General features: G+C 41.4%; 1 protein-coding gene across 1 annotated transcript; it reads right to left on the reverse strand.

Annotated features, from left to right (window-relative positions):
* Positions 1-500: 500 nt before the first annotated feature.
* On the reverse strand, positions 501-11845 carry LOC109901968 (protein rapunzel-like). The gene is made up of 3 exons (XM_020498003.2): positions 11734-11845; positions 8149-8269; positions 501-7857 (listed from the first exon to the last, which is right to left on the reverse strand). Exon 3 carries the CDS (start codon positions 7812-7814, stop codon positions 6639-6641), a length of 1176 nt encoding a protein of 391 aa, XP_020353592.1. The 5' UTR covers positions 7815-7857; positions 8149-8269; positions 11734-11845; the 3' UTR covers positions 501-6638.
* Between the last annotated feature and the right edge of the window lie 663 nt (positions 11846-12508).

Here is a 12508-nt window from a genome sequence, read left to right on the forward strand (position 1 = left end):
GGTCCCTACACATCAATCATCATGACAACTTCAAAGGAATAGATGCAATATAGACATAAAATAACACACACTCTAACACGTGACAACAGGAACAGGATGCACTTATATGAGCATAACTACGTAACATCCTGACCAGATGCCCATATTTGGGCATGTACGCGTCATCCGGACATAGGGTCATAAATCAAACGTTTGAAGCGCGCCGTCTACTTTATTCTCTCTGCTGGGTCAAAACTCTTTGACAGACAGTCTAGTGTTGTTGTTGAATAATTTTGGAAGCAGCATAATAGTGTTGTGTGTGTGTGGCATTAGTTATAGGAACCTCCATATATACATTCTTAGATAACTTTGGATATTTTCAGTTAGATTTTGGTTAAATTAGACTTTACAGTGCATTATTTGTCAATATTTTTGTTGTTGTTGCTATTTCCACTTAAATGGTCAATAATAGTTCATTTAGATGCAAATATATATACTGAATAAAAACAAATGCAACATGGAACAATTTCAAAGATTTTACTGAGTTATAGTTCATACAAGGAAAGCAGTCAATTTATATAGATTCATTAGGCCCTAACCAAATCAAAATGGCGTTATTACAGACAGAAATACTCATTCAACTCGCGATCTGTGAATTTTATTTGATTAGATAGATTGTATGTTAAACATCACAGCATAGTTATAAGATATATGGTGCGTAGAAATCAGATGAGGGTGGCCAGCAGAGATACAGTAGGTGGGATGGGCTGAGGGAAGCTGAGGGTTTCGATGTGGATCTGGAGACAAGTGGGAGTGGAGTTGCTGGGCGGGGGATAGAATGATGGTCAAAGATAAAAGTCAAAAATAAAGTCAAAATAAACAACAAAAAAGTATGTTTGAATGACACTGAGGGGCAATGCTGTTACATCGGATGGTTGAGGGGCAGCTCTCCTGAATCTTGGAGTGTTGGTGGCCTTGGCGGTTGGGAGCTTTTCAAAAATAAGGCCGGAGGAACATATTGTTTCTATAAAATAATGAATAAACAATGGATGGGATTTGTTTTGTACAGCTTGTTACTTCAGAGGTAAAATTGTTGTTATCCAGACAATAGAAATGAAAAAAGATCAACTGTAAACGTGGTATTGAGCTATGTAATTGCATTTGTTTGTCATCACAGGAAGTGTGTGTAGTGGAGTCAGTTGGTCAGTTTGACCCTCAGCTACACTTTAATGATTATTGATAAATATATATATTATAATAAAATAAGAGATCAATAAGGGATCAAAGCTATCACCTGGATTCAGCTAGTCAGTCCACTGTTTTTCAACACTCAGTGTAGATTTGAGAGTGCAAAGTCTAGTGTGAGTTTGCATCCTAGGTCGGCCAACAGAAATGGATACAGTTTCCTGGATATACAGCGCATTTGGGAAAGTATTCAGACACCTTGACTTTTCCCACATTTTATTATGTTAAACCTTATTTCAAATCAGGGTAAATAAGACAATTCTCATCAATCTACACACAATATCCCATAATGACAAAGCGAAAACAGGTTTTTAGGCATTTTTGGAGAAAAAAAACGGAAATACCTTATTTACATAGGTATTCACACCCTTCGCTAAAAGACTCAAAATTGAGCTCAGGTGCATCCTGTTTCCATTAATCATTCTTGAGATGTTTCTACAACTTGATTGTAATTCACCTGTGGTAAATTCAATTGATTGGACATGATTTGTAAAGGCACACACCTGTCTATATAAGGTCCCTCAGTTGGCTGTGCACGTCAGTGCAAAAACCAAGCCATGAGGTCAAAGGAATTGTCCATAGAACTCAGAGAAAGGATTGTGTCGAGGCACAGATCTGGGGAAGGGTACCAAAACATTTCTGCAGCATTAAGGGTCCCAAAGAACACAGTGTCCTCCATCATACTTAAATGTAAGAAGTTTGGAACCACCAAGACTCTTCCTGGAGCTGGCTGCCTAGCCAAACTGAGAAATCGGGGGAGAAAGGCCTTGGTCAGGGAGGTGACCAAGAACCCAATGGTCACTCTGACAGAGCTCCAGAGTTCCTTGGTGGAGATGGGAGAACCTTCCAGAAGGACAACCATCTCTGCAGTAATCCACCAATTAGGCCTTTATTGTATAGTGGCCAGACAGAAGCCACTACTCAGTGAAAGGCACATGACAGCCCGCTTGGAATTTGCCAAACGGCACCTAAGGACTCTCAGACCATGAGAAACCAAGATTGAACTGTTTGGCCTTAATGCGTCATGGAGGAAACCTGGCATGATCCCTATGGTGAAGCATGGTGGCAGCATCATGTTGTGGGGATGTTTTTCAGAGGCAGAGACTGGGAGACTAGTAGGGGCTGAGGGAAAGGAGCAAAGTACAGAGAGATTCTTAATGATAACCTGCTCTAGAGCTCAGACTGGGGTAAAAAGAAAAGTCTCCGAATGTCCTTGAGTGGCCCAGCCAGAGCTCGGACTTGAACCCGATCTAACATCTCTGGATAGACCTGAAAATAGCTGTGCTGTGACGCTCCCCATCCATCCTGACATATCTGCAGAGAAGAATGGGAGAAACTCCCCAAATACAGGCATGCCGAGCTTGTAGCTAAGAAGACTTGAGGTTGTAATCGCTGCCAAAGGTGCTTCAACAAAGTACTAAGTAAAGGGTCTGAAAAGTTATGTACATTTGATGTTTCAGTTTTTTTCTTCATAAATTTGCAAAGATTTCTAAAAACCTGTTTTTGCTTTGTCATTATGGGGTATTGTGTGTGTGTGCTGCCAACCTGTTAGAAGGTAACAGATTATTCTATTACAATGGTTAAATTGGATTTTCATTGTGTTCAATGGTGTTATTTGCCCCCTAGTGGATGTTTCTGGTACTTAGAAAGACTACGCAAACAGGAAGCAGAGAATTTGTTCTGCACGCATAGAAGCAGCTACAAACAACACTACGGTGCAGGTCTTTCAGTGTAGTTATTTCTTGTCACGCTTCAGCCTTGGAAAATATTTGTTTGTAAGTTCGATTCAAGCATTTAGCTAATGATGATAATCTTGTTATTGATAGAGTTGCTTACATATCAATGTTGGTTGCATTTACTCACAAATTGCAATGCCTTTCATGTATGTCGTTAGCTGTATTACTTTGCTCGTGCGTCATGCAAACGAATTGTAAAATATACAATACTGTAGTTTTGTTACTGTTCCTAGTGTGATGTGCTTTGTTATTCTACATAAATGGTTGTACATTATTAGAGTAATAAAAGGAGCCAATTACCATATGAGTAAAAATTAGCTATATAGTTTGGCATCATGCCAGATGCATGGTACCTTGGCACGTGCTTTGTATTTATGCAACTTCAAATGTATAATGTGCAGCTACAGTATGTCGGTGTGAATTGAATACTAAAGTATATTCTTCTCTGTATTTTGCAGTTTCACAACATAAACGTTTTCAATATATTCATTCAAGAAAAGTCACGCCTTGGGAGTTTTAATGAAGACTTAGTTGTTAGCTATCTGTCTAGTTTTGCATGGGAACGCAACTCAAGGGCAGAATAGTGAAAAAACATCATCATGGTGGGCTCAAGCACAAGAATAACTGCACATGGTGGTTATGTTTCTACGTTCATCAGCCAACAAAGCCTCTTATCCTAGGGAAGACCAGCAGTCTACGATGCAACAACCAGAGCCAGGTGTTCAACAGAGAGAGATGGAAGAACCTCTTCAGCACCTTGGGACCAAGTCTCAATCTACAAGATCAAGGTCATCAAAACAGTCAAGCAGATCCTCAACGGCGAGTTCTGCAGCCTTCAAAGCACGCGTCAAGGCAGACGCAGCACGTGCACAAGTTCCCTATGCTGAGAAGGAAGCTTCTGTGATGAAGCAAAAAGCTGACCTCGAGGCAACTTTATATGTTCTCCAAGTTGAGAGAGCAGCTGCTGCTGCGTTGGCTGAAGCCGCAGCCTTTGAAGAAGCTGTAGAATCAGAACGCAGAGAGCTTCGCAAAGAACTAGACACAGGGACACAGCCCTTAAGTCCAGTCAACGTACATGTGAGTATGTGCAACAACATGCTAGGCCCTACTTTGCTGAACTTCCATTTGAAGTGGAGAAACAAGAGGTTAGTGTTGACCCAGCTACATGCCATAATCAAGAAAGTAGCAAACAACAGAACATGAGCAGAGACTCTCCGTTCAAAAGAAATGAACAGCAGCATGGTGGAAATGGAAAGCAAGCCCACTTCCAGTCACACACACACAAAACTTCCCTGAGTCACAAGTGGCACCAGACCTCATCAAGTACCTCCTACGCCGTGAGATGGTGAGTTCCGGACTCCTGAAGTTTGATGATCGCCCTGAAAATGATTGGGCATGGAAAGCATCCTTTCTCAATGCGACCAGAGACTTGAATTTATCAGCCAGGGAAGAGTTAGATCTAATTACCAAGTGGCTAGGGGCAGAGTCGTCTGAGCAAGCAAACAGAATTAGATCTGTCCATATTTTCAACGCAACAGCAGGACTTAACATGGTCTGGCAACGACTAGAAGAGTGCTATGGTACACCCGAAGTGATCGAGAATGCACTGTTGAAGAAAATTTATGATTTTCCAAAACTGGCCAACAAAGACAATCACAAACTAAGAGAACTAGGTGACATTCTTCTCGAACTGGAGTGTGCTAAAGTAGAAGGGTACCTTCCAGGCCCTATTGTAGAGAAACTTCCATTCAGTTTACAAGAAAAATGGATAGCACAGGGATCCAAATATAAGGAGGACTATCGGGTAGCATTCCCACCATTCTCGTTCTTCTCGAGATTCATCAGGAACCAGGCGAAAATTAGAAATGACCCCAGCTTCACCATCTACACCTCAACTAACCAGGTGTCCATGAAAAGTGAGAAACCTGCCAGGTACAGCAGCAAGACACCTGTGACTGTATACAAGACAGATGTGTCATCTGAGGCCTCAGACCACCAAACCAAACCCAGTAAGACAAAGGTTGAAAACCCTGCCCAATACATAACAAGCCTCATCCTCTTAAAAAGTGTTGTGGGTTTAGATACAAAACTCTAGATGAGCGCAAATCATATCTCAAAGACAATGGCATTTGTTTCCGATGTTGTGGGTCAACTCAGCACCGAGCTAAAAACTGTAAGGTTTCAATCAAGTGCTCTGAGTGCGACAGTGACAGACATCTTGCTGCTCTGCATCCAGGCCCAGTCCCTTCAAATACAGACACTGCTATAGCAGAGACAGAGCATGGCGGGGAGCAAGGTGACGATGCTCTTCTATCTGTCACCTCAAAGTGTACAGAGATCTGTGGTGAGGCAGTCAATCCAAGATCATGTTCAAAAATATGCCTAGTCAAAGCTTATCCGGCTGGGAAAAGAGAGACAGCTGTCAAAATGTATGTAGTGCTAGAGTAACAAATCTCTGGCCAAGACAGAGTTTTTCAATCTCTTTAACATCAATGACAACTCTGCTCCATACACCATGAAGACCTGTTCTGGGGCAACAGAGACTTCCGGCAGGAGAGCCGTCAACTTCATGGTGGAGTCTATAGATGGACACATGCAGCTCACTCTCCCGACTCTGATAGAGTGTGATATGATGCCAGACGATAGGATGGAGATTCCCTCCCCCGACATTGCGTATCATCATCCCCATCTGCAACCAGTTATGGACAAAATTCCAGCTGTGGACCCAGACGCTCCCATCCTCCTGCTCTTAGGACGAGACATCTTAAGGGTACACAAGGTACGAGAGCAAATCAATGGGCCCCACGACACTCCTTATGCACAGCGACTCGACCTCGGGTGGGTCATCGTGGGTGAGGTCTGTCTGGGAACGGCTCACCGACCAGACAAGGTTAACGTGTTCAGGACAAACATACTTCAAAATGGTCGCACAACCTATCTGAGCCCTTGCCCTGACATCATCCAGGTAAAAGAGAACTACAACAGCGTAGCTCAGAAACACATCTCTCCCTCTACAGTGCACTCGAGCTATCTGTCTAGTTTTGCATGGGAACGCAACTCAAGGGCAGAATAGTGTGTATTGAATAGAAAAAACAACAGCAATTTCTGACAACTTTCCGAATGCACCGTATATAAAAACATTGACAAATAAATTGTTGCATTTTGCGTTAATATTTTTGTTAGGTATATATAAAATATGAGGAAAAATGCTATTCTTGTTTTGCAAAATGTTGAGCGATTGTTTACAGACAATTCAATCGTTAGGCTTTTATATTTGCACACTTCAAAAAGATTCTATGATTTGGTCAATATAGAATATGTATCAATACCCAAAATGTAATTTATATTCTCATTAATTTATATTCTAATTTATATTCTCAGGCATAGATAATGACTATCACAGTTATTATGTGTGGTTTATCTGAAAATGTAAAGCAGAAATTAGATTTTATTTACACTATTTTAGTAGAGGGGATACATAAAATAGGTAAACCAGTCTTTAGTAATTATCATGCCTTATAATAAGTGTTAGCCTATGTTTCTCCTCATTAGTATAGCTTTCTACTGAGAAAGAAAGGAAGTACTCGGCAATGTCAGCCTTAGTAGAAAAACCAAATTGGACTGAATATAACATTGGGAGCTATGGCTAATTATTCATTCATTTTTAAGTAAGAAAAATCAATTGTAGTGAACACAAACATAGAAGTTCTTGTGCTCCTCCCAGTAGTGTAGCTCTTCGGCAAAGCTCCAGACACAGGCCAGGTCTTTGAAATTCTTGACCGTGTGGACTGCACATGGACCTGGCAACTGCTCAAACAGGAGCTCAGCTGTACCCACTACGGTGAGTTTCTTCTGACCCTGGATCAGCTGCTGGATGTGGGCCTTGTCCAGAGGCTCGGGCGAGGCACTGTAGGAGACCATGATGTTCAGCTTCTCGTCTGTCGCTGGCACCTGAAAGCGATTTTTTCCTGTGGGGCACTGGATGTCTTTTTTGTTGGAGAACAGGCCCGAAGGGGAGCTGAATATACGGACAGACCAGCACACCCAGTCATACTTTCTTTTCAGCTTCTCCAAAATGGTGTCTGCCAGCTGCTGGTTGCTCAGGTCAGAGTGGTCCCTAACCAACCTCCGAGAATCTAGTTCAGCCTGCTTGGGGAAGCTGGTGATGCAGTCCTCAATGACAGCATTCATTTTCACCTGTACATTCTTCATCTTTTCACCCCAGTCTTGAAGAAGCTTCTCTTTGTCATTGCAGTGCTTTAGAGCGTTGTAGCCCATCAGAGCGATGAGGCCTATGCAAAACAGTTTCTTCAACCTGTCACAGAAGTCTTCCATTGCGGGTCGACTTTTCTCCTCATAGTTAAAAATAATTTCCAACACTGACTCTCTAGAGAAGTTGTCTCCCATCACGGCACTATAGAGGGTGTGTAAGTTTTTTTCACCACCTGTTTTGATAAAATGCTCCATGAAACGTTCCTTCTTCTTCTCATGAAACTCGGGTTTGGCATTGAGGATGTCCATGCACTTACGGAACTGGTTGGAAATGTTCTCCTCCACAGAAAAGTAGGCAGCGTCCGCTCCGCTCTTCTTGATCTCCTCGTTAATACGCTGCATCTCTTCTGAAACTACCTCCAGGCGTTCACGAACTTTCTGGAACTGCTCCTTCATGAACGCAGCTTCCTTGCTCTCCACATTGTCCAGGGCCAATTTCATGATGGGTGCAACGATGGTGAAAACAGGGAAGATGTCACCTGCGATACTGGCCACCACCTCAGCTCCCTGTTCAAACACTTCCATTACAGTCTCTAACAAGGTTTTCTTCTCTGCTATGAACTTCTGTAGCTGGCCGGCCATTTTTGCTAGTATTCTTATTATTCAACAATTACCAGTATAACGTCTGAAAAAAGAGCATAAGGACATGGTCAAGAGGATGTTTGGAACTGTTTTATTTACATTGGACATGATAAAGTCTATGGTCTATAAAATGACTCTTGACTAAACTGACACTTAATAAAAACAGACACCTTTCTCCTGACACTTCACTAAAGCGTTACTGAAGATCCATTTCGAACATTTAAAATATAGACAACCAATCATCCCCCAGTTCAAGTCCTTAGTTAAAATGTAGGAAATGTTCAACAGCAATTCGAAAGTCTTAACAATTAGATCCATATAGTTGATTACCTACCTCCCTACAGTATATTAGCTTCTGGACTTAAGTGGAGCTGTTCCGTTATTGTTAGTCTGTTGCCTGCTTCCTTGCTCAAACTCTCAATTTGAGTGAATCCCTGCTGGCCTCACAGTGAGAACTGATAAAAAAAGATAGAGAGGGAACAGTGTAAATTGCAGTACACAAGCAAAGCCTGCTGGGATTACAGCTGGACACACCCAGTGAGCATTGAAGGAAGACACGTAGGGGTAGATACTTTATGAAGTTTCAAATGTGTATTTCAAGGCAGTGTTTTAATAGTTTTCTATTATAGATATGTTTTAAGTATTTACAATTGATTGTCTGCATTATACACTCAATTCAAGTGTGTTGTATATCACATCAACAAAGTGCCAAATAAGAAAAAAACAACCAACCAATGAAGATCTGAAATACAGTATGATGTATGCACAGCAAGCAGGAAGCCAATTTGTAACTTCAAACACTATGATGTACTAGAGTAGACTGTGACTGAAGAAGGGGTGCTAACTGCAGTGTAACAGTGTCCACTTAAGGAAATCACATACAGTATCTACCATTGGAATAACATAATACAAGCAGGAATCACGACTAATCTCAGCCTGGAGGCCATTTTAGATTTAATACTGTAATTGTATGTTAGGAAGCTACAGAACATTTATTATACAGCATTTGTTTTAGAGATAGTTCACCCTAATTACAAAATGTTTGTATAATTAACTTGAAATCAGTCTATGGACAAGGAGACTGCAATCCATGATTTGGTTACCCAATTCTATCAACCATAATTATTAGTATTTTTTGTGCAGAGCCTTTGTGTAGTGGTAACAAAATACATAGAATTGTAGGAAATTATCTTTAAAACTATCATAAAAATGATGGTGCAAATGGCTTTGAAAAAGACACAGCTCTCATTGATGTTGGCTGGGGAGGCAGCCCCAACCAGAAGCCGTGGATTACAGGCAACATCCGCACTGAGCAAAACGGTAATGAGCGGCGGATTATAAGAAATCTTGCTATGTCCTCAGATGAACCATCAAACAGGCAAAAAGGCTGGTCATGGTTCACATTAACACCAATATCCCAGAAACCCTAGACTCACTCCAATTTGCATACCGCCCCAACAGATCCCGAGCTCCCGAGTGGCGCAGCGGTGTAAGGCACTGCATCTCAGTGCTTGAGGCGTGACTACAGACACAATGGTTTGATTTCAGGCCATGATTGGGAGTCCAATAGGGTGGCGATCAATTGGCCTAGCGTTGTCCCGGTTTGGTCGGTGTAGGCCATCATTGTAAATAATAATTTGTTCTTAACTGACTTGCCTAGTTGAATGAAGTTAAAAAAACTAAACACCTCCCTCTGCAACTGGATCCCAGACTTCCTGACGGGCCTCCCCCAGATGGTGTGGTAGGTAACAACACATCTGCCACGCTGATCCTCAACACGGGGGCCCCTCAGGGGCGCGTGCTCAGTCCCCTCCTGTACTCCCTGTTCACCCATGACTGCATGGCAAGGCAGGACTCCAACACCATCATTAAGTTTGCTGACCACACAACAGTGGTAGGCCAGATCACTGACAATGATGAGTCAGCCTATAGGGAGGACGTCAGAGATTTGGCCGTGTGGTGCCAGGATAACAACCTCTCTCTCAATGTGATGAAGACAAAGGAGGTGATTGTGGACTACAGGAAAAGGACTGAGCACGGCTCCATTCTCATCAACAGAGCTGTAGTGGAGCAGGTTGAGAGCTTCAAGTTCTTTGGTGCCCACATCACCAATAAACTATCATGGTCAAAACACATGAAGACAGTCATGAAGAGGGCAAGACAAAGCCTATTCCCCCTCAGGAGACTGAAAAGATTTGGAATGGGTCCTCAGATCCTCAAAAAGTTATACAGCTGCACCATCGAGAGCATCCTGGCTGGTTGCATCACTGCCTGGTATGGCAACTGCTCGGCCTCTGACCGCCAGGCGCTAAAGAGGGTAGTGTGTACGGCCAAGTACATCACTTAGGAACATTACACAAAGAACCTTTTACTTGAAAGAGGGGTATCCCATAGCTAGATAACATAAGCTATAAATTATCGTTCAGTTTGCTCTCTTAGACGAGATTCTAATCTCATTCTTGGTACCACTTAGGACCGAAACATGACCTCATCCAATGGCATATATCAATTGTCAATTCTAGATACTCCCACCTCAAATACACCTCCTCCTGGACAAGATCAGAAAAGACAGTGAGCCTCTTAGGTCATATACTAGGTCAAGATAAGGGCAACCTCAGAGGGGACATACAATAGTTACAGACACATTCCCATAAGAAGACAAGCCTCCATTCTGTCCTCCTCCCTTTCTGATATTCCTCATAGCATCACATGGTTTAACAGATACATTGACATATGAAAACAAGCCTGACCTCTCTCCTCTCTGGGCCCCTAGTGACTAAGCCCTGGAGAAGAGAGAGGAAAATGCAACTGCCAACAGTATTATCCAAAAGAAAACATCCTAATGACAAATATCTCACATAAACATTATTATGTAAATAAAACATCTTATTTATCAATGTACCCCTAACTAATTCTGATTCAGCCACGACATGTGTTGTCACTTATTAAGCATTAAGTTATTGATCATGAGTTATTCTATTTTTTGCCATTATTTCAATTATTTTCCATATTGTATATCCTGAGCTTTTCAAGCATTCTGAAAATATTGTTAACAAGGGGGGCATTGATTTTTCAATATTATTCAGGTATATCATGAGATCATCAGCAAAAACTTTAAATTCATGTTTACCAATACTGATACCTGTTATGTTTGGGTCCTGTCTAATTATTTATGCAAGCTGTTGAATTGCCAGTGCAAACAGGAGACTAAAACACAAAACATTAGATAATGTATTTCTATTTTTTTTCTTATCTGCTGGTAGTTGCTTCAGTGTTGTTGAGTCTAAGAAGGCTGTGGCGTCAGCCCAACTGTTGTTAAATTCTGATTTATATAGATTTTCATAGAAGCTTTTCATGTTGTCATTAATAGTGTTGTCGTTTCTAATTAAAGCACTTGTATCCTTATCTTTTAAAAGTATAACTGTTTTGGTGTGTAATCGTTTGTGATGGTTGTGAGATGTTTACAATGTTTATTTGCCATGGAATAGTATGCTTTATTTTGTAGAATTAACTTGTTACTCATCATAACATTGAACTTAAGGCATTCTAATAAAAATGATTAAGAAAAATGCTTAATGGGAAATGTTCCTGGTTTAGGACATGTCAAGTCTTCATCTTAAAAAGAAAATAGTTGACTCTGAGAATCGTAATCCACGGGTACATTTAAGAGGAAGAAAAAGGCTTCCCCAAAACTATTTTTGTAACCTACAATAAGTATTTTGTCTTAAAAAAAACAGTTTCTCACTTTATAATATAGGTCTCAGAGGTGCCCTATAATTGTAAAACAAGATCCGTTCGTCAAAATAATAAAACATCTGGGTAAATAAAACTTGACACCCTAATTAATGGTAATTTAAACTGCTCAGATACTGTAGATAGGGAAAATGGAGAAAGATAAAGAAAAGAGGAAGAAACTCACCTCTGATAGTCCAATAAAGTATACAGGGGAGTGCAGTCCAGTTATCCAGCTGTCCAGCTGTGCCTATGAACACCAGCTTAGTGTCGGGAATTATATGTAGTCTCTCTCTCTCTCTCTCTCCTCTCTCTCTCTCTCTCTCTCTCTCGTCTCTATCATCACTCCCCCTTTGGAACTGCTCCACCCCCTCCAAGCATTCCAACGGGAATTCATTCAGAGGGATGAGGGGCAGGCACTGAGACAGATAACAACCTGTAAACACTATCCAATGCAAGGACACTACTTTGCCATTCCCACGGGTCTGGAGGGTTGTGTGTGTGTGTGTGTGTGTGTATTGTATGCAATAGAGCAAAAACAGGGAAAGCCAAGTAGCCCTTTACCACAAATACAAGGGACATCGGAGCTAAAGAATGTGACATTTCTAATTTTTTTTACCTTGGAAATGCATTATTATTGAAGGCAAGCTATCAGACATTTGGATTGTACTAGTGGGGTGAAATACACCCTGGAGCTGCAGTGCTCTCAGAGTCACTCTGTCACAGGTCTGATCAGAGCAGTGAAAGGACATCTGTGTCTCTGCATCCACATCATGGGAGACATAGCTCACCCACTGTCTTTGTGCTTCAGCTCTGACCAAGACACACAGTGACTGATATGACCAATCAGTCCAGTTAACACTAGAGAGAATAAAGACAAGAAGTTAGAGTATGATATACACTCTTTGAAAAAAAGGTGTTATCTAGAACCTTAAAGGGTTCTTCAGCTGTCCCCATTTGAG

This window comes from Oncorhynchus kisutch, linkage group LG2 (assembly GCF_002021735.2).
Source record: "Oncorhynchus kisutch isolate 150728-3 linkage group LG2, Okis_V2, whole genome shotgun sequence".
Lineage (NCBI taxonomy): Eukaryota > Metazoa > Chordata > Actinopteri > Salmoniformes > Salmonidae > Oncorhynchus > Oncorhynchus kisutch.